At 34.7% G+C, this 23689-nt stretch overlaps 1 protein-coding gene across 1 annotated transcript in view; it reads right to left on the reverse strand.

Moving 5' to 3' along the window:
- ADAMTS6 (ADAM metallopeptidase with thrombospondin type 1 motif 6) overlaps nt 1-23689 on the reverse strand; it is a 308302-nt gene that overhangs the window by 175492 nt on the left and 109121 nt on the right. Inside the window, exon 8 of the mRNA XM_021076778.1 lies at nt 19484-19589. Within this exon, the coding sequence (XP_020932437.1) occupies nt 19484-19589 (106 nt within the window). The remainder of the gene's footprint in view (nt 1-19483; nt 19590-23689) is intronic.

A 23689-nucleotide genomic window follows, 5' to 3' on the forward strand; every position in this document is an offset into this window, starting at 1 on the left:
ACAACACCAGCTACAGGAAATGGACCTGAGAGCAGCCTGGTAACTAGCAGAGACTTAGTAGCCACTGCTGACTCTCCTGCTTGCTCCAAGAGCAATACAGAGAATGGTGAACCACTGCCACCTCCCACATAGAACCCACCCCTAGCAGCCACTGGGCACCAGTAGAGGTAGTAAGATACTATACACATGAGCCACCACCATCCCTGGGAACTCCAGGACTAGGCATCAGCTGCCACATCTACACACCTGATGTAAACAGTACCACAAATATAGAGTTAGTCAATATGAGACAACAAAGAAACAGCTTTCAGACAAAGAAAGAGGATAAAAAGAAACAAAAGCAACTAAATGAAGAGGAGATAGGCAATCTGCCTGAAAACAAACTCAGAGTGATGATAATGAAGATGATCCAAGATATAAGAAAAAGAATGGAAGCAAAGATGAAGTTATAAGAAATGTTTAACAAAGAACTACAAAATTTAAAGAACAAGCAAACTAAGATGAATAGCACAATATCTGAAGTGAAAAATACCCTAGAAAGAATCAACAGTAGAATAATGAAAGCAGAAGAATGAATAAGTGAAGTGGAAGACAGAGTGGTGGAAATCACTACAGTGGAAACAATTTAAAAAAAAAGAATGGAGGAGAGTCTAAGAGACCTCTGGAACATTAAACAATTTTCACATCATAGGAGCCTCAGAAGGAGAAGAGAGAAAGGGCTAGAGAAAATATTTGAGTAGACTACACACAAACAAAACTTCCCTAATATGGGAAAGGGAAACACTCAGGTTGAATATGCACAGAAAGTCCCATACAGAATAAACCCAAGGAGAAACACAGCCAGAGACATAGTAATCAAACTGATAAAAGTTAAATTCAAAGAAAAAATGTTAAAACCAACAAGGGATGAGCAACAAATAACATATAAGGAGCTCCCATAAAGATAAGACCTGATTTTTCATCAGAAACTCTGCATTCTAGAAAGGAGTGGCAAGATATATTTAAGGTAATGAAAGGGAGGAACCCAGAACCAAGAATACTCTACCCAGCAAGGATCTCATTCAGATACAGTGGGGAAATCAAAAGTTTTACCAATAAGCAAAAATTAAAAGAATTCAGCACTACCAAGCCATCTTTACAACAAATGCTGAAGGTTGAAAAGAAAAGGCCACAACTAGAAACAAGAAAATTACCAATGCAAAACCTCATCGGTAAAGGCAAACGTACAATAAAGGTAGGAAATCGTTCACACACAAATATGGTTTCAAAACCAGCACTTGTGAGAAGAGGAAAGTACAAATATGGGATACTGGAAATGCATTTGAAATTAAGAGACCAGAAACAAGAAATAATTTTGCGAGTTCCCGATGTGGCACAGCAGAAACGAATCCAACTAGGAACCACGAGGTTGCAGGTTCCATCCCTGGCCTCACTCAGTGGATTAAGGATCCAGCATTGCCGTGAGCTGTGGTATAGGTCTCAGATGAGTCTAGGATCTGATGTTGCTGTGTCTGTGGTGCAGGCCAGCAGCTATAGCTCTGACTGGACCCCCAGTACCTGGGAACCTCCATTTGCTATGGGTGCTCCCCTAAAAAGCAAAATAATAATAATAATAGCAATAATAATAAAAAAAATAATATTGCATATATACAGAATGCTATAGCAAAACTTCATGAGAACCTTAAGAAAGGACAATAGACACACACATTTTAAAAAAAAAGAAGAAAAAGAAAGAGCAGCCAAATATACCACCAGAGATTATTATCAAATCACAAAAGAGAAAGGGAAGAAAAAAGTTCAATGTCAATCCAAAACAATTAGAAAATGATAATAAGCACATATATGTCAATAAATACTTTGAGTATAATATAAATACATATATATAAATAATTACTTTGGATTAAAAACTCCAATCAAAATACATAGACTGGCTGAAATGATACAAAAATAAGATCCATATATATGCTATCTACAAGAGACCCATTTCAGACCTATGGACAAACACAGACAGAAAGTGAGGGGATGGAAGAAGATATTCCATGCAAACGAAAATCAAAAGAAAGCTGGAGTACCAATACTCATTTCAAACAAAATAGGCTTTAAACAAAAGATGTTTACAAGAGACAAAGAAGGACACTACATAATGATCAAGGGATCAATTTAAGAAGCTTTAAAAATTGTAAATACATAGGTGCCCAATACAGGAGCACCACATTATATAAGGCAACTGCTAACAGTCATAAAAGGAGAAACTGACAGTAATATATAACAGTGAGGGACTTTAAACATCCCACTTAAATCTACAGATAGGTCCTACGAACAGAAAATCAATAAAGAAACACAGGCTTTAAACAACATATTAGAACAGACAGAATTAATTGATATTTATAGAACATTCCATCCAAAAGCAGCAGAACACACTTTCTTCTCAAGTGCACATGGAACATTATCCAGGATAGATCACAACTTGAGCATAAATAAAATCTCAGTAAATCTAAGAAAAGTGAAGTCATATCAAGCATTTTTTCAGTCTACAACAATTGGAGAATGAAAATTAACCAAAAGAAAAAAAAAACCTGCAAAAAATACAAACATATGGAGGCTAAACAATATGCCACTAAACAACCAATGAATCACTGAAGAAATCAAAGAGTAAATTAAGAAAACCTAGAGACAAAGGACAATGAGGATATGATGATTCCAAACCTGAGGGACACAGCAAAAGCACTTCTGAGAGGGAGGTTTATGGCAAAACAATCTCACCTCGGAAAACAAGAAAAGTCCCAAATAAACTACCTAACATTACAACTAAAGCAACTAGACAAAAAACAAACAAAACCCAAAGTTAGTAGAAGTAAATAAATCATAAAAATCACAGCAGACATAAATGAGACAGAGATGAAAAAAAAAAATAGGAAGGATCACTGAAACTAAAATCTGGTTCTTTGAAAAAACAAACAAAAATGATAAACCTTTATCCAGACTCATCAAGAAGAAGAGGCACAGGGCCCAAATCTATAACATTTCAAATGAAAAAGAAGAAATTACAACTGAAGTCATGAAATAAAAAGGATCATAAGAGAGTACTACAAGCAACTATATGCCCCTCCCCCAAAATGGAAAGCCTAGATAAAATGGACAAATTCTTAAAAAGGTACAACCTTCCAAGACTGAACAAAGTAGAAACAGAAAATATAAATGGACCACCAATACTGAAATTGAAAATGTGATTTAAAAACTTCCCCCCAAAAGTCCAAGATCTGATGGCTTCACAAGTGAATTCTAGCAAATATTCAAGAAAGAGTTAACACCTATCCTTCTGAAAGTCTTCCAGAAAACAGTGTAGGAAGTAATATTCCCAAGCACATTCTATGAGACCACCATCACTCTGATAGCAAAACCAAACAAAAACACAACAGAAAAAACTAAAGGCCAATATCATTGATGAATATAGATACAAAAATCCTCAACAAAGCATTAGCAAACCAAATCCAACAATACATTAAAAGGATCATACACATGACCAAGTGGGACTTATCCCAGACATACAAGGATTTTGCAATAACCACCAATCAATCAATGTGAGACACCACATTAGTAAAGTGAAGAATAAAAAGTATATGGTCATCTTAATGGATGCTAAAAAAAGCTATTGATAAAACTCAATTTCCAACTATGATAAAAACTCTTGAGAAAGTGGGCATAGAGGAAACCTACCTCAACATAATAATGGCCATAAATGACAAACCCACAGCTAAAATTATTCTTAATTGTGAAAAGCTGAAAGCATTTCCGCTAAGAACAGGAACAAAACAGGGATATTCTCTCACAAAACTTTTATTCAACAGAATTTTGGAAGTCCAACTACAGCAATCAAAGAAGAAAAAAATAAAAGGAATTTAAATGCACAAGAATTAAAACTGTCACTGTTTGCAGATTACATGATACTATACTTAATACATTCTCAAATAACAAATGTCGGAGAGCAAGTGGAGAAAAGGAAACCCTCCTACACTGTTGATGGGAATGTAAATTGGTGAAGTCACTATGGAAAACAGTATGGAGGTTCCTCAAAAAACTAAAAATAGAATTACTATATCATGTAGCAATCCCACTTCCAGGCACATATCCAGATAAATGTATAATTCAAAAAGATACATGGACCCCTATGTTCAGAGCAGCACCATTCACAATAGCCAAGATATGGAAGCAACTTAAAGTTCTAGCCAACAGAGGAATGGATAAGGAAGATATGGTACATATATACAAGAGAATACCACCCAGTCATAAAAAAAGTGTGAAATTATGCCATTTGCAGCAAGATAGACGCAAGTAGACATTCTCATCCTAAATGAAGTCAGAAAGACCAAGACAAATAGCATATGATATCACTTATATATGGAATCTAAATTATGGCACAAATAAACCTATCTATGAAACAGAATGAAACTCAAAGACATAGAGAATACAATTGTGGTTGCCAAGGTAGAGTTTGCATAGGGTATGTATCAATTGGGAGTTTGGGGTTAGTAGGTAAAAACCATTACATATAGAATGGATAAATAACAAGGTACTACTGTATAGCACAGGGAACTATATTCAATATCATGGAATAAACCATAATAGAAAAGAATATGAAAAATATGCATATATTTGTATAACTGAATCACTTTTCTGTATAGCAGAAATTAATCAAAATTGTAAATCAATATGCTTCAATAAAGAAATTTTTGAAATGGAAATTTTATTTAAAAATAAACTGTGATAAATTAAAGACTCAAATTGTAAACAATAGAGCAACCACTAAAAAACATATAAAGGAGTTCCCACTGTGGTGCAGCAGGTTAATGATCTGTCCTGCCTCCATCAGCAACAAGTTCGATTTCCCACCCTGGCCAGTGGGTTAAGAATTCAAGTAAGATTAGGAACAAGACAAGGATATCCACTTTAGCAATGGCAATCAGAGAAGAAAAAAGAAAAGGAATCCAAACTGGAAAGGAAGAAGAAAAACTATCACTGTTTGCAGATGACATGATACTATATCTGGAAAATCCTAAAAACATTACGAGGAAACTGTTAGAGCTGATCAATGAACCTGACAAAGTTGCAGAATAGAAAATTAATACACAGAAATTGACTGCATTTCTACATACTAACCATGAAATATTAGAAAGTGAATTAAGAGAAACCATCCCATTTACCATCTCATCAAAAAGAATAAAATATCTACATAAAAAAAGACCTAAACTATAAGACACTGATTGAAGAAATCAAAAACATCACAAACTTATGGAAAGATATACCATGCTCTTGGATTAGAAGAATCAATATTATCAAAATGACTATATTACAAGGCAGACTGAATGCAATCCCTATGAAATTACCAAGGACATTCTTCACAGAACTACAAGAAAATGTTTTAAAATTTAGAGGAGTTCTCTTTGTGGCACAGTGAAAAAGAATATGACTAGCATCCATGAGGACACAGATTCAATCCCTGGCCTCATTCAGTGGTTTAAGGATCCGGCATTCCCATGAGCTGTGGTGTAGGTTGCAGACATGGCTCAGATCTGGCATTGTGTGGCAGTGGCATAGACTGGCAGCTGCAGCTCCAATTTGACCCCTAGCCTGGGAACCTCCATATGCCATGGGTGCAGGCCCAAAATGATAAAAAAAAAAAAAAACCCAAAAAGAATAAAATGAGTTTGGAAAACAGCATAGACCATGAACAACCAAAGCAACAGTGAAAAAGAAAAACAGAAATGGAAGAATCAGGTTCCCTAACTTCAGAAAATATTAGAAAGCTATAGTCATCAAAAAAACATGCTATTGGCACAGAAAAAGACATATAGATCAAGGGAACAGGACAGAAAGCCCAGAAATAAACCCAAGCACCTATGGTCAACTAATCTATGACAAAGGAGGCAAGAACATACAGTGGAAGAATGATAATCTCTTCAACAAGTGGTGCTGGGAAAACTGGAAAGCTACATGTAGAAGGATGAAATTAGAACACCTTCTAACACCATAGACAAAAATAAACTCCAAATGGATTAAAGACCTAAAGCCAGATACTATAAAACTCCTCGAGGAAAACATAGGCAGAATGCTCTTCAACAAAAATCACAGCAACATTTTGTTTGATCCACCTCCCAGAATAAGGTCAATAAAAACAAAAATAAACCAATGGAAACTAATTAAACTCAAAAGCTTTTGCAGAGGAAAGGAAACTATTTTTTTTTTTTTTTTGGTCTTTCTGTCTTTTCAAGGGCCACACCCACGGCATGTGGAGGTTCCTAGGCTAGCGGTCTAATCAGAGCTGTAGCCACTGGCCTACACCACAGCCACAGCAACACCAGAACCAAGCCGCATCTGTGACCTACACCACAGCTCACTGCAATGCCAAATCCTTAATCCACTGAGCAAGGCCAGGGATTGAACCCACAACCTCATGTTCCCCAGTTGGATTCGTTAACCATTGAGCCATTATGGGAACTCCAGGAAACTACTTTTAAAAATGAAAAGACAACACACAGAATGGGAGAAAATCTTTGAAAATGATGCAACAATCAAAGGTCTAATCTCCAATATATACAAATAACTCATAAAACCCAATGACAAAAAAGCCAACAAACCAGTTGAAAAATGGGCATAAGACCTAAACAGACATTTCTCCAAAGAAGACATAGGGATAGCCAAGAGGCACATGAAAAGATGCTCAACATCACTAATTATTAGAGAAATGCAAATCAAAACTAAAGTGAGGTACCACCTCACACAGGTCAGAATGGCCATCATTGATAAGTCAACAAACAACAAATGCTAGAGAGGGTGTGGAGAAAAGGGTACCCTCCTTCACTGTTGGGGGAAATGTAAATTGGTACAACCACTATGGAAAACAGTATGGAGGTTCTTCAGAAAACTAAATATAGAACTACCATATGATCCAGCAATTCCACAAAATGCCTCTAACTGACAATGCCAGAACACTCCACTTGACAATAGCAATATACATTTCATTTTCAAGAGTGCAAGATACATTCATTAAGATAAAAAATGTAAAGGGCCCTAAAGCAAGTCTTAATACAGAAGGATTAAAATCATAGAGTATATTATTTGGTCACAATCACACATACACACACACACACACACATATATATTAAATTTTTGTTAATAAAAAAGGTGCAAAATTAATGAACTAAGCTTCTATTTTTAAACAAATTTCAAAAGAAGAGGAAATAAAATTGAAAATAAGCATAAGGAAAGAAAAAATAAAGAATAAAACAGCAATACTTTAAAATGAACAAAAAAACTGAGAAAATCAATAAATCAAAATCTGTTTTTTTAAAACACTTCAGTATAATCGATAAATCTTTTGCTTTATTGATCAGGAAAAAAAAAGGCGAAGTAAGATTAGCAAGATGGCAAAAAAGACAATTCCTAACCTTGGTTCCCTTCACAGAAATAGGAACTTGAAAATATTGGTAGATAAGTTGCTGTTGTGAGGATCCCAGAATTCAGGGGTGAGATAGTAGCAACTCCTTGAAACACAGCAAACACAAAAAACACATGAGAAATAATTTGAAGCAATACATTTCTTTCTGGGTCCTTTTTTAGCATCATATCATAAGTTTGGTTATTTTGCTTTTTCATTTTTATCCAGTTAACTCTCTCTCTCACTCCGTGTGTGTGTGTGTGTGTGTGTGTGTGACTGTGACCAAAAGATGTAAATTGTGATGTCTAAAACAGAAAACAGAAAATAGGAGAGGAGTCAAAGGGTATAATTTTTGTATGCAATAAATGCTGTCATCACCTTACAGTAGAACTTAACAACTATGAAATGTTTTGTGTAAAGCTCATTGTTACCACAAAGCAAAAACCTACGGGAGATACACAAAAGATGAAGAGAAGGGAACCCAAATATACCAACAGAGAAAATCATCAATTCAAAAAGGAAGACAAGGAGTTCCCATCATGGTGAAGTGGTTAATGAATCCAACTAGGAACCATGAGGTTGTGGGTTCGATTCCTAGCCTTGCTCAGTGGGTTAAGGATCCGGCATTGCCATGAACCGGCAACCATGGTGTAGGTTGCAGATGCGGCTTGGATCTGGCATTGCTGTGGCTTTGGCGTAGGCTGGTGGCTACAGCTTCGATTAGACCCCCTAGCCTGGGAATCTGCATATGTCATGGGAAGTGGCCCTAGAAAAGGCAAAAAGACAAAACAAACAAACAAACAAAAAAACAAACAAAAGGGAAGACAAGGACAAAGAAATAAGAAAGGAATAAAAGAACAAAGGATTCACGAAACAGACAAAAAATAGTAAGATGTCATTACCAGGTCCTGACCTATCAATAATTACTTTAAATGTAAATGGATTAAATTCTCCAATCAAAAGACAGAGAGTGACTGAATGGTTAAAGAAAAAAGATTCAATTATGCTGACTCCAAGAGAATTAACTCAGCTTTAAGGAAACAAGTAGGCACAAAATGAAAGGATGGAAAAAAGATATTCAGTGCAAATGTAAGCCAAACTAGAACAGGAGTAGCTAAACTAATAAGAGACAAAATCGACGTTAACTAAAAAACTGTAAGAAGACAAAGTAAGTCATATAATAATGGAGTCAATACATTAAGATAATATAACAAGTGTAAATATTTATAAACTCAACATAGGAATATCTAAATATATAAAGCAAATATTAAAAAGAAATTAATAATAAAATAATAATTGATGGGACTATAATCCCCCACTTTCAATAATGGATATATATCATTCAGACAGAAAATCAAGAGAGAAATATTGGATTTGAACTATATTTCGAATGGACTTAAAAGACCTATACAGACAATTTCATCCAACAGCAAGAGAATACACATTATTCTTAAGTGTACACAGAACATCTTCCAAATATATGTGATCACATAATAGATCACAATACAAATCTTAACAAATTTAAGAAGACTGAAATCACTTCCAGTCACAATAGTATAGAACTAGAAATCAACAACATAATAAAGTAAGAAAATTCATAAATACATAGAAATTAAATAACACATTGCTGGTCAAAGAAGAAATTAAAAGGATAATCACAACTATCTTGAGACTAATGTAAATGGAAATATACCAAATCTTAAGGGATTCGGCAAAATCAACTTTAGGAGGGAAATTTATAGCAATAAATGCCTACGTTTTTAAAAAAACCTCAAATAAGCAACCTAACTTTAAACAACTAGAGGGAAAAAAAAGGCAAAATTTGTAGAAATTGAAAGAAAGAAAATAAGAAAGTTCAGAGAAGAAGTAAAAAAAGTAGAAAAACAGTAGAAAAGATAATGAAATCAAGAGCTGAAAAGATAAACCAAACTAATCAACCATTAAATAGAGTACTAGAAAAAAAGAATTTTAAATAAAATCAGAAGTAAAATGAGACATTACAACTAATATCATAGAAATACAAGTATTATAAGAGATTACTACAATTATAAACCAACAAATTAGATAACCTGGAAGAAAAGGAAAAATTCCTAGAAACATATAATATACTGAGACTATATCATGAAGAAACAGAATTTTGAACAGATCAATGACAAGGAAAGACATTGTTCAGTAATCAAATTCTTCCAAAAGACAAAGGCCCAAGGCCAGGTGGATTCACTGGTAAACTCTAAAAAAAGTATAGAAAAAAATTAATGCCAATCCTTCTCTAACTCTTCAAAAAAAATTGAAGAGGAACACTCCAAAACTCATTCTACAAGGCAGTATTACCTTTGTGTCAAAGCTAGATGAAGATACTACAAGAAAGAAAACTGCAGGATTTCTCTGGTGGTTCAGCCAGTTAAGGATCTGTTGTTGTCAGTGCTGTGGTGTGGATTCAATCCCTGGCCTAGGAACTTCCACATGCTGTGGGTGTGGCCAAAAACAAATAAACCCCAAAAAACTACAGATCAATATTCCTGATGCAAAATTCTCAACAAAATATTAGCAAAACAAATTCAACAATATTTTAAAAGCATCATACACCAGTATCAGGTAGGATTCATCCTTGGGACGCAAAGATAGTTCAACATACACAAATCAATAACTGTGATATATTACGTTAATACAATGAAATCCTTCAAAAAAAATCATATGATCATCAGAGTAGATGCAGAAGGAGCATTTGATAAAATTCAAAACTTTTCATTATAGAAATTCTCAACAAAGTGAGTATACAAGGAAATACCTTAACACAAAAAAGATAATAATATATAATAAGCCTACAGCTAAATTATACTCGATGAAAAGTTTGAAGCTTTTCCTCTAAGATCAGGAAGAAGATAATGGTGACTTCTCTCACCACTCCTATTCCACACAGGACATGATAGACCAGTCAGTCAAGAATAACAAATAAAAGCCCTCTAAGTAAGAAAAGAAAAAGTAAAATTGTCCCTTTTTGCAGATGTCATGATCTTGTGAACAGAAAAATGTAGAGATACCATCAAAAAATGGTAAGAACTAATAAATGAATTCAGTAAAGCACAGGATACAAAATCAACATACAAAAATCAATTGTATTTCTATACACTAACAATGAATAAGCCGAAAAAGAAATAGCTTAAATTTAGCCAAGGTGGTGAAAGACCCATACACTGAAAACTACAAGACATTGTTTTGCTATAAAGACACTCCATTTAATGGATATTAATAGACATTCCATGTTAATGGATAGAAAAGAATTAATATTGTTAAAATGTTCATACCATTTAAGCCATGTAGTAGAGGTTCAATGTAATTTATATAAAAATTCAAGGGAGTTCCCACTGTGGCACAGTGGGTTAAGAATTCAACTGCAGTGGCTTGGATCACTATGGCAGTAAAGGTTTGATCACCAGCCCAGCGCAGTGGGTTAAAGGATCCAGCATTACCACAGCTGCAGCTCAGATTCAATCCCTGTACTTGGAACTTCCATATGCTGTAGGTGTGGCCATTAAAAAAAAAAAAAAAAAATCAATGACACATTTCATAAAAATAGAAAAACAGTCCTAAAACCTGCATGGAACTACACAACACCCTAAACAGCCAAAGCAATCTTGAGAAAGAACAAGGCTGGAGGCATCACTCCTCCTAATTTTAAACTATACTACAAAGCTACAGTAACCCAAAGAGCACGGTATTGATATGAAAATAGACATGTAGGCCCAATAGAACAGAACAGGGAGTCCAGAAGAAAAACCACACACATACTGCCAACTAATATTTGAAAAGGGGACCGTGAATACTCAGTGGGAATAGTCCTTTCAATAAATGATGTTTGGAAAATGACATTTCCACGCCCCCCCCAAATGAAATTGGACCCCTATCTTACACAATTCACAAGAATTAACTCAAAATAGATTAAAGATGTAAATGCAAAACCAGAAACTATAAAACTTATAGAAGAAAACATGAGGAAATGCTCCTTGATATTGGTCTTTGCAATGAATTTTTAGATATGATATCAAAAGCATAAGGAACAAAAGCAAAAATAAATAAGTTAGACTATAGCAAACTAAAAAAAGCTTCAGTACAGCAGAAGAAATATTCAACAAAATGAAAAGACAACTTACAGAATGGAAGAAAATATATTTGTAAATCACACATCTGATAAGGGATTAATCCAAAATATAAGGGAACTTGTACGACAACTCAATAGCCAAAACAAATAAAGAATCTAATTTAAAAATGGTCAAAGGACTTGAGTGGGTGTTTCTTCTGAAGAAGATATACAAATGACCAATAATATCTTGGGCAAGTACTTGAAAAGATGCTCACATCACTAATCACATGGGAAATGCAAATCAAAACCACAATGAGATATCACCATACATCTGCTAGAATAGCTAACAAGATATTACAAGTGCTAGGAGGGATGTGGAGAAAAGTGAACATGTATACTGCTGGTGGGAATATAAAATGGCATAGCCATTTGAAAAATAGTATTAAGTTTCCTCAAAGGAATTAAAAATAGAACTACCACATGATTTAGCAATCCCACTTCTGGGTACACAGCCAAGGGAAATAAAACCAATATTTCAAATAGATATCTGTACCCCCACGTTCACTGAAGCATCATTCACAATATCCAAGATATGAAAACAACCTAAGTATCTATCAATGGATGCATAATAAAGGAAATGTGATACGCACACACACACACACACCACACAGTGGAATATTATTCAGTCATTTAAAAATAGGAAATTCTGCCATTTCCTCTGCAAAGCAAAAGAAACAATCAACAAAATGAAAGGCAGTCTATGGAGTGGAAGAAAATACGTGCAACATGGATCAATCTTTGGGGCATTATGGTAAGTGAAAAAAGTCATACAGACAAAGACAAATACTGTCTGATCTCATGTGTGGAATTTTAAAAAGTTGAACTCATAGAAAGAGAGAGTAGACTGGTGGATGTCAGGGACTTGGGGCCTAGGGCAAAGAGAAGATGGTGTTCAAAATGTACAAATTTCCAGTTATAAGATGAAAAAGTTCTGAAGGTCTCATATAAAGCATGGTGACTTACAATTAATAATACATTATTCTATACCTGAAAGTTGCCTGTGAGAATGAATCTTAAATGTTCTCACCATATAAAAAGGTAATTAAATGTTCTCACATAATCTTAAATGTTCTCACATAGAAAAAGGTAATTATATGATGTGTTGGATGTGTTAACTGACCCTATCGTGGTAATCATTTTGTAATATGTATGTGTATAGAATCATCACATTGTATACCTTAAACTTATATAATGTTATATGTCAATTATACCTCAATAAAGCTGGAAAAAAAATTTAAAAAGGAAAAGAACAAATTACAATATCAGGAGTGAATGATGAAACATCATTTATATTATAGATATTTATGGTTTTTTGTTTTGTTTTGCCTTTTTTGCCTTTTTCTTAGGCCGCTCCCACAGCATATGGAGGTTCCCAGGCTAGGGGTCGAATCGGAGCTGTAGCTGCTGGCCTATGCCAGAGCCACAGCAATGCAGGATCCAAGTCACGTCTGCAACCTACACCCCAGCTCACGGCAACACTGGATCCTTAACCCGCTGAGCAAGGCCAGGGATCGAACCCACAACCTCATGGTTCCTAGTCAGATTAGTTAACCACTGCATCACGACGGGAACTCCATATATTATAGATATTTAAAAAGACAAGAGAACATTAGGAATAACTATATAAAAATCTGATAATTAGGTTGAAATAGTCTAATACTACAAAAGACATAATCAAAAAAGATTCAAAGCATTTAGATAATGTTATCCTTTATCTAATTTAAATTTATTAATAATATTGTCACAAAGAAAATTTTAGGCTCACGATGACTTCAGTGATGAAGTCTTCAAACATTTAAGGAAGAAATAATATCAATCTTATATATATATATATATATATATATATATATACAAACTCTTCCACAAAATAGAACATTTCCTAATTCAATTTATAAGACTAACTTTATTCTGATACTAAAACTAAAGACATTAAAAGAAAACTACAAATCAACAAACATTTTTAACAAATTGTGCTGAAATAAATGGATATTCATATGAGAAAAAAAGAACTTCAACCCTTACCTCACATCATACAAAAAAATTAATTCAGAATGGATTATAGATCTTAATATAAAAGCTAAAAGTATAAAGCTTCTGGACAAAACTATAGAAGAAAATCTTCAAAATATTGAAGTAGGCAAAGATTTCTGAAGATACAAAAAACACAAAACATAAAAGAAAGACTACAAAATAGACTTCATCAAAATTTTTAAATTGGTTTTCACAAGACACCACTAAAAATGAATGGCAAGTAACGGACTTGGGGAAAATATTCATATTATGAATACATGATAAAGACTTTTATTCAAAATATATTGAGAATTCTTACAACTCAATAAGAAGAAAACATCTCATTTTTTTTAAAATGGTAAAAGTTTTTTAATAGACATTCAAGAAAATAATGAATAACAAATAAGCACATGAAAAGACGTTCATCATCCCTTGCTAGGGATGTTGTTGTTACATTATTTATCAGAAAACCCACTAAAGATAACCCACTAATTAAAGTCATAATGAGTTACCACTAAAATGTATAATAATGGCTAGGTTAAAAAGACTTATAATCATAGATGTTGGCAAGAATCTGAAGTAACTGGAACTCTCAGATATTTCTAGTGGGAATGTAAAATGGTATATACTTTTACATTGGTAGACACTTTGAAAAACAGTTTATTCATTATAAAGAGAAACTTACACATACCATATTCCCAGCAGAACTACCCACAAGAAATGAAAGCATATGTTCATACAAGTTCTTTTGCATGGCTGTTCAAAGAACTATTCATAATAGCCCCAAATAGAAACCATCTAAAATGTGTGATGTGTGCTACTATGATATGGAATGCTCTTCAGAACAAACAAACAAACAAAAAGAACTATTGATAACACACAATAAGAATGAATCTCAAAACCATTATTCTGAGGGAAGGAAGCTAGACACAAGAATACTCATTATATGAGTCCACTTAAATGAAACTCTAGAAAGGACAAGTTTAATCTAAAAGTTAGAAAGTAGATCTGTGGTAGCCTGTGGCCAAGGAAAGGGGGAGGGGTCTGGAGACTGTAAAAGGGAACAAAAGGACTTTTTCAGGTAATGTAAATGTTGATATCTTGACTGAGATGGTAGCTACATTTGTGAAAATTCACCAAATTGTACACAAGATGGGTGCTTATTTATCACATGTAAATCATACCTAAATGTTTTTAAACATACCCGTGGGAAAGCAAACACTTAAAGAGAATAGAACACAACTCATTTCATAAGACTAACAATATTTTGATACCAAAACTAGACAAAGCCATCAAAGTGCCAACTACCTTAGTGGATGCTTATTATAAGCATTCTATCAAGAAAACACAGCATTTAAAGACACTTAGGTATGTGCAGCAGGAGAGGGGAAGTTTGGATAAAGAAACAATAATAAGAGCTTCCTGACATAAGCAACCGAATTTACAATTTTATCCTGAAGTCTTGGCACATTTCTCCTTTTTAAAAAATTCATCTCCTAACCAATCTTCTATAAAAAGCATACCCTATTATGTGACCAAAAATTGATATTGATTTCCAAAAGCAAGACTGATATACTCTGCAGCTTTCAATATAATCTTTCAATATAACACTTCTTTCAATTCTTTCAAAGTCAGTTATAGTTTACTCAATTACTATTAGTTAATGAGTTAGGTCAAATCTAAAAGATTTATGATCATAGAACCTGTTATTTTTTCATGAGAAAAAAAAATAAGTAGAGAGAGTAGCATAATGTAAAGAGCAGGGCCCTGTGGGGCTCCTGGACACAAAAGCCTTTCTGTGTCCTCCATTTCTTAGGAAATGGACCTCATTCAGCCGGCATGACCTTCCCTGAGTTCCTAGGTTACAGGTTCAGACAGTCACTGATCAGGGAATGAAGGGGATGAGAAGACAAGGGAGGAATAGTCAATAAACAATAGTACAGCCTTGGGATAGAATCCTGGTTCCCCCTCAAGGGATAAACATAATAATACAGGCATCTTATACACCTAAAAGGAAACTTGCTTCTTTTAGAAATGAATACTTTAAAATTGAGTCCTTCCTTATCTTCCTCCACGGCTTAATTTTACCCTAAACACAATTAATGGTAAACTAAAGATTAGGCATCCTGGGCACAACTGCCTATAGGATAAGATTATTAGCACATGATGTTTTCCAAGAACTATCCTAGTTTGTTCTAATCTCTGATCAATATGCCCTTTTCGCAAGTACTGTTATTCTAGGCAATAACCCAGAATACCATCATCATGATCATGCCAAGATCTCTTCAGGAGATCTCCTGATATCAGTTTTGATGACTAAAATTCCCCCAAAGGAAGAAGAATGCATGTAAGCCCCAATTCTGATTCCTATCTGAAAACCTGTTTTTTTTTTTTTCCCTTTTACTATAATACTCCCCGCAATTCTTCCCAAAGGGGGGCACAGTCTTTAAGGCCTGCTGTGGCCCCCTTTGCCTGCCAAAGCAATAAAACTATCTTTTTCTCCTTCACCCAAAACTCTGTCTCCCCATTTGTATTCAGCACAGGTGGACAGAAGTTAAATTTCGGCAACAATAACGAACTCCCATTCACATGTCATCAAGATTATAAAATGTTATTATTCTTGCTTTATGTTTCTCTTTTTTCCTCCTTTCTTTTAAAAGCAAATAGATGTCCTGCCACTTCAGTCATGTATATTTCAATGTGCATCTCCAAAATAGAGGGTTTTTTTTTAAGATCTCTCTTAAAAATTTTTTTTGATACAGTGTAACAACATTGGATAGCTTTCTCAATATACTAGATGCCTGGTTTAATTCTTGTGGCCCTTCTTCAGCATTATATTTTTTTCAACTTCTGAAACCTATGGTAACTAAATAATTAATTTTAAAACTTCAAAGAACAGTCTTTCTCATAAGGTTTCATTAAGTGTTGATAGCTTATAGCCTACATTAAAGGAGACATATTACTTAAATATAGCATAAATCTCAGTTTTTCATTTGACAGGGAAACTAATTTCTTGTTTTCACAAAGGGATAAACAGAAGTAAAAGTGGTCACTAAGGCCTAGATAAAGAAAAAATTTATCCATTGCTGTTTAAAATGGATATTATATGCCTATATAAGTATACATTGGGTACAAAATCATATTCTGTACAACCTAAATATAGGTATAAAATTTCACAATCTAGTAACTTAATAGAGGCACTTTTCACTAATTTGTGGCAAATATTCTTCACTATGACAAATCTGCAGATATCACTACATCATTTAACATTCATTCTACTAAATGGTAAGAGCTATAGGAACTTTTGCCTTAATTCTTTTTGTTTGTATTAGGGCCGCACCTGCAGCATATGGAGGTTCCTAGGCTAGCGGTCGAATCGGAAATACAGCTGCCAGCCTATGTAACAGCCACAGCAACACCAGATCCAAGCCGCGTCTGCTACCTACACCTCATCTCATGGCAATGCCGGATTCTTAACCCACTGAGCAAGGCCAGGGATCGAACTTGCAACCTCATGGTTCCTAGTTGGATTCGTTTCCATGACGGGAACTCTTATATTCCATAGAGTATAGACTACATCATACTCTAGATGAAAAGTATACTTGACATATTTACCATGACTATTGTATTAAGAAGAATAGAGAGCACAATATTTTAATGATGACATGACTTGTACCAGAGTTGACTTGCTAAATTCCTTAAAGCTGAACTTTAAGAACTTAAAAGCACCTAAAAGGATTTTCATCCATGAATAAGACAGTATGTTAAACATATCCTATGTAGTTATTTGAGGAAAAGTGGATATGGGGTAGTGTCATAGTAATCAACATAGAAAGAAAGCTAAATTTTAGGGTTTCAAATAATATTTTTGAATTGAAGCATTTCTTCTAGCTCAATACAAAAGCATTTTGTGGATTCCCTCCCTCCCCTTTTTTTTTTTCTTTTTTTCTTTTTCTTTCTTTTTTTTTTTTTTTTTTTTTTTTTTGTCTTGTTTAGGCCTGTACCTGCAGCATACAGAGGTTCCCAGACTAGGAGTCGAATCAGAGCTGTATCCTCTGGCCTATGCCACAGCCACAGCAATGCCAGATCCAAGCTGCGCCTGTAGCCTATACCAGAGCTCATGGCCACACCGCATCCTTAACCCACTGAGCAATGCCAGGGATCGAACCTGTGTCCTCATGGAGGATGAGACATGATGGAAACTCTTCCCCCCATTTTTAACATTCACATCATCAAATAAGGATTAGCTATGAAATAAAATTACTTCTAGGCACATAAATTTTAAAAGGCATATCCTACTTTTCTTTTAAATTTCTTCTACAAACCATTCATCTTAGGAAGAATTAAAAGGAATTATCCATAAGGTCAACAAAATAATCTAGGAACCTTGAGAGTAGCTCAGTTAGAATCTTAATAAAAGATACAAAGAGAGATTAAACCCTCACCTTGGCTATTTAAGAACATATAAGAATGGGACTTAAAATGCACATGTTGACACTGACTAACTTGTGGCTGCATGAGGTATTAGTGCTCTCATACACACATTATTCATCTGCTGCATGTTACTTGTCCGGACTTTTCAATTTAATTGAATCTAACAGAACCTATTAAATTCAGTCTGGTCACATAAGATTATGACAGTCATTAATGAGTCAGGTTTTTAAGTAGGTTGAAGATAAACTGCCTGGTTAAGAGGGCTTTTCCCTTTTGTTCCCCTGCTGTTAATTGCAATGGAAACTTGAATATCAATATTTTTAGGACTTCATTAAAAGTGTAATGCTGACTCTTCCTTGTATCTGAATTAAGTCAGGTTTGAAACTTGGTTACTTGAATTCATACATAAATCAATACAAATTTGGTAAAATTTAAAAGGAAAATTTCAAAATAATACAGTATACTGAACCAATTTTACTCTCCACTTTGAACAAAGTAAAAGCTGAAATACAGATTTATCTCAGGAATGACCTCTGAGGCAAATATATAATAAAGAAATAAACATTCATGTTTATTTCTTCCTATCTCCCCCATTCATTTCTCTACCAAAAAATGTTTATATATATTTAAATTATATAAACATCAGAAATTTTTGCAAACAGGCTGCTTGTTTTAGTTAAAAATGTTTAAATATCCTTTTAAAGTTTTCAAACTTCTCTCCCCCCCCCATGTAAGCAAAATTTTACATTTACTATTGCTTGTTGTTTGAAATGAAGAAAGTAAGTGTTTTATTGTTATTGGGCAGTGGGTTAGGGGAGGGGATATCACTGGAAGTTTTGGGCACAGATTTACTTAAAACAGATATTAAAACTCCAGATACTCCTAAAAAGTAGTGAATGAAGATGGTATTTCACTACTCTTGTAATACCAGGGTTTGTTTTTGTTTTTTTTTTTTTCACTGACACACAAATATCCTCAAAATACAAGACGTAGAACAAAGATTACATAAACCTAGAAAAGGCATACTCACAGCTATATGAAGAGTGAAAACTCAAAGTATATTTCATGGTAATGGCATCAGTGATGATTTTAAATATATATATGTATATATATGTATTATCACTTGAGGAAAAGAAAGATCTATTTAAACAGTCTGACTTTGAGAAACTGGGTGTTGAGTTGACCACGATAAAGCTAAATTACATCAAATGTATATAACAAAACTTAAGTGTGGTACATTCAACCACTCTGAGGACACTAATCACTGAATCAGAAAAATTATTTAACAAGTCTCTAGTTCTTAGGATGATTTATCCAAATACCTTAAATGATAACATTCTCTATTGAAATCAGACAGAAAAGCAGTAAAATACAGTTGAGCACAGGCGTGCCACACAGTAGTTATGAGTTGCTCAAAAGAGTGGAGTTCTAAAATTTATTTTGATTTTCTTAAACTCACTCACTTGTGACCAATCTCATGTGCAATGGTAAAAGCTGAACCCAGGCCAATGTCTTCATTAATGCTGCAGCTCCTTTCAGGCTCACACATTCCAGCCACAGAGGCCAAGCCTGAATAAACAGAAGGAGACACAAAGGGTCAAGCCAAGGTGTTTCAGTCTTAAAAAGCCCATACTTATAAATGCCTGGATTCTTTTTAATAACCTCCATGCACAGAAGGAGCAGTTGGCAAAAGGTTAACTTTCTAGTCATTTGCAAAATCACTGGGGGGAGTTTCACTTTGCCGGCTAGACATTAATATTTTTTGAACTGCAGTCAGTGCTGGAAAATGTCTAGACTAGGGGTTAGATTTATAAATTTTACTTCTGGTAACTTGGGACCACCTAGTAACTTGAGCCAGAAGAGGGAATTCAAGAAAGCATTTCTATTTTAACATTCTTCAGTCTGTAGAAAGCAAAATATATCCACATTATTTTTCTAAAGAGATCTGTTTAAGTTTAGTGGGTTCATAAAAATATACAAGCAACTTTTTAGTTACCAGAAAAAGGGAATCCCAAATGCTTTTTTAAAGTGACATTAAAAAAAAAAAAAGATGAAAAAAAAAAAAAGAAAAAAAGAACAGTAAAGATGGGAAGTTTTTGCTTTTTTTTTATCTTCTGAAATTAGTCCTGCTAGTGATGCAACCATTCTTTAAGTATTTGAATGGCCAGAACGTCATTCACACATTCAGTGTGGTTCTCTCCTCTCCCATCCCCATTAAATGCATTAGAGTTTTAGTAATAAAGCAAGAACCATGGTGTTAATTCACAGATTCTAGTGAAATACGTTACTCAAGGTATTCTTCCCTTGAGAATTTTACTATGTAAAAGTTTTAGTATTTACTTCCAAATGAATGTCATGTTCTGTGAATTAGTATATAAAATTAAAATAGTGCTGAGAAAAAAGAATTTTTATACAAAAGATAAAATGTCATGTGATATAAGGAACCAGAAGCCAAATCATATTTAACACCAATATGTTCTAAAGTTAATTAGAAGAAATGGAAGGAAAAATGGGAAAATTATTTTATATGTTAGTAGTCTGCTATCATCACTTAATAATTACTTTCCCACCAAAAGTGATTTCAATCCAATTCAAGTAATATTTATTGAAGGCAATGAACAATATTCTGTGATAGCTACAATGTCCTAGGTACAGTAATTTGAAGCAATAAAATCTATTCAACTCATATTTTTACTGACAAAATAAAGCTCCAGAAATTGTGTTTCACTGTATACATTAGTTGTTTTTCATAGTGTTTTACGTGGGAGGGGCAGGAATTGGGAAAGGAGTTGATTTCTGTCTCAAAGAATTATTGTAAATACTAGTGATACCCTTGCTGTGCCCTTCCATTCACTTAGTAGTCTTGGGACCTGAAGAAGAGGAGGTAAAAAGAGGCAGAAGTAAAAAGATGACTAAATTTCTTGTTTTGGCTAATCAAAAATATTCAATAAATATGTCTTCTAAAATCCACTGAGAGAAGAAATGACAGAGGGAAAATGCAAAAAGTATGCAGTACATTTTCTGGCTTTAAGCTATTGGGTTCAATGTGGGTGATGATATGGGAAGAACAAGGCCACTCTGTTTGAATACTGTTTCTGATTTGAGCTTCATGAAATTTGGTTTAAAAATAATTACTAAGAATAATTAATGTTAAATTTACATTTCTTATGTTTCCGAAAATATAGCATTCCATAGGTTAGCTTTTTGTTGTTTGTTATGTGCCATATGGCCCTACTTTTTTTTTTTTTTTTTTTTGGTCTTTTTTTTTGTCTTTTCTAGGGCCGTGCCTGCGGCATATGGAGGTTCCCAGGCTAGGAATCCAACTGGAGCTGTAGCCACTGGCCTACACCAGAGCCACAGCAATGTCAGATCCGAGCCCCGTCTGCGACCCACACCACAGCTCACGACAATGCTGGACCCTTAACCCACTGAGCGAGGCCAGGGATCGAACTCATAACCTCATGGTTCCCAGTCAGATTTGTTAACCACTGAACCACAACGGGAACTCCCCATGTGGCCCTATTTTTAATTGAGAATTCTTAATAATTCCCCAAGATTTGGAAGCACAGATTTACCTCTGCATCTGATATAAAACTGTTACCTTCACTAAAAAAAAACAACTTAAATAACCACTACTTATTGAAAATACAAGGTAAACCTTAGCTAAAAGAATACTTGAGATGCTAATGTGTTTTTCACAACTCCCCATCATTTTTTGTATTCCTGTAAAATTGAAGCTGTCAAAGTTGTTATGTGTGACTGTGTTAATAGAGGTTTGATTACTATTCAGGTCATTTAGATTTCCTCAGTTTGATGGCCACAGTTTGCACTCTTAAACTTACTTAGCCATATTACAGTTGGTCACAAGAAGCACTAAGTAAGAGCGTATGCAAGAACCAGCATGGAAACCAATATGAAAGTTACCCAGAGGGACCACTTAAAAAGGAAAAACCTGATCAATCTTTTAATTTTTATTTATTTTTAATTTTTTTATATGTCATTTTTTTTGGGGGGGGGTCTTTTTGTCTTTTTTAGGACCACATCTGCGGCATATGGAGGTTCCCAGGCTAGGGGGTCCAATTGGAACTATAGCCTCTGGCCTATGCCAGAGGCACAGCAACTCGGGATCTGAGCCATGTCTGCAGCCTACACCACGGCAACAGCAGATCCCTAACCAACTGAACGAGGCCAGGGATCAAACCCATGTCCTCATGGATACTGGTCAGGTTCTTTAAGTACTGAGCCACAAAGGGAACTCCCAAAATCTGATCAATTCTGTGCTAATAATATATTTTCCTCATATGAAAGTCAACACAGGTATATATAATGTAGTTTATTCAGTTTTCACTATGAGATAGTAAAAAATAATTTAAAAAGGTTTATAATTTGAAAAATAATTTACATGAGGCTTGACAATATATTGACATGATTCTGGAAATTAATAAACTATCAAAATTGAAACATTATTTAGAAAAAAATAAAAGGAGAAGTAGGATAGGAAAATACCTCAAATCTAGTTTGGCGAGAATGATGACACAAGTACTAAGCAGTGTTATTACTAATGTCCCAATGAAGAACACATCTCAGTATAAATAAACTACCTTCAAAAAACAAAACAGAATATGTATAGATCTATACATATATGTATAGCTCTCTCTATATATTTCCTTAAAATATACACTAGAAAATATAAACCAAGCTTGTAACTTCTTTGAGGTGTAGTGAATATTGTACCTAAAATTAAGCACTTAGTGCTTATATTATTTGAACAATAATAGGAGTTCCCGTCGTGGCGCAGTGGTTAACGAATCCGACTAGGAACCATGAGGTCGCGGGTTCGATCCCTGCCCTTGCTCAGTGGGTTAACGATCCGGAGTTGCCGTGAGCTGTGGTGTAGGTTGCAGACTCGGCTCGGATCCCGCGTTGCTGTGGCTCTGGCGTAGGCCGGTGGCTACAGCTCCGATTCAACCCCTAGCCTGGGAACCTCCATATGCCTCGGGAGTGGCCCAAGAAATAGCAACAATAACAACAACAACAACAACAACAAAAAAAAAAAAAAAAAAAAAAAAAAAAAAAAAAAAAATAATAATAGAGCGAATAAGTTAAACAGTAGAGATAATTTCTACATTAAATAATGATATAGGTTCATTTTTATAGTATTCTTTAGTGATGCCTTTATATTTCCTTAAATGACTTTAATAATATCCCTGCAGCATAAGGGCAGATGAGAAACAAAGAGCTAAATGAACTGTAAAAGGTAATACACTGAAACTGCCAAAGCCAGCTGTGGGTTGGTTTCCAGTTCATGTTCCCTTCCGTTGGATTACTGTTGGTCTTGTTAACTAAAACATAATGAAAAAATCTTTTTGATGTGAGCCCTCTTGGCAAAGAGCTCTTTCTTGGGTTATGCTTTTTCTTCTGTCATTTTAAGGCTGCACCTGCAGCATGTGGAAGTGCCCAGGCTAGGGGTCGAATTAGAGCTATAACTGCTGGCCTACGCCACAGCCACAGCAACTCGGGATCCAACCTGGGTGTGCAACCTACACCACAGCTCACAGCAACACTTGCTTAACCCACTAAGCAAGGCCAACGGATTGAACCCGTGTCCTCATGGATACTAGTTAGGGTTCATTACCGCTGAGCCATAGCAGGAACTCCTGGGTTATATG

The sequence above is a fragment of the Sus scrofa genome, chromosome 16, assembly GCF_000003025.6.
Source record: "Sus scrofa isolate TJ Tabasco breed Duroc chromosome 16, Sscrofa11.1, whole genome shotgun sequence".
NCBI lineage: Eukaryota > Metazoa > Chordata > Mammalia > Artiodactyla > Suidae > Sus > Sus scrofa.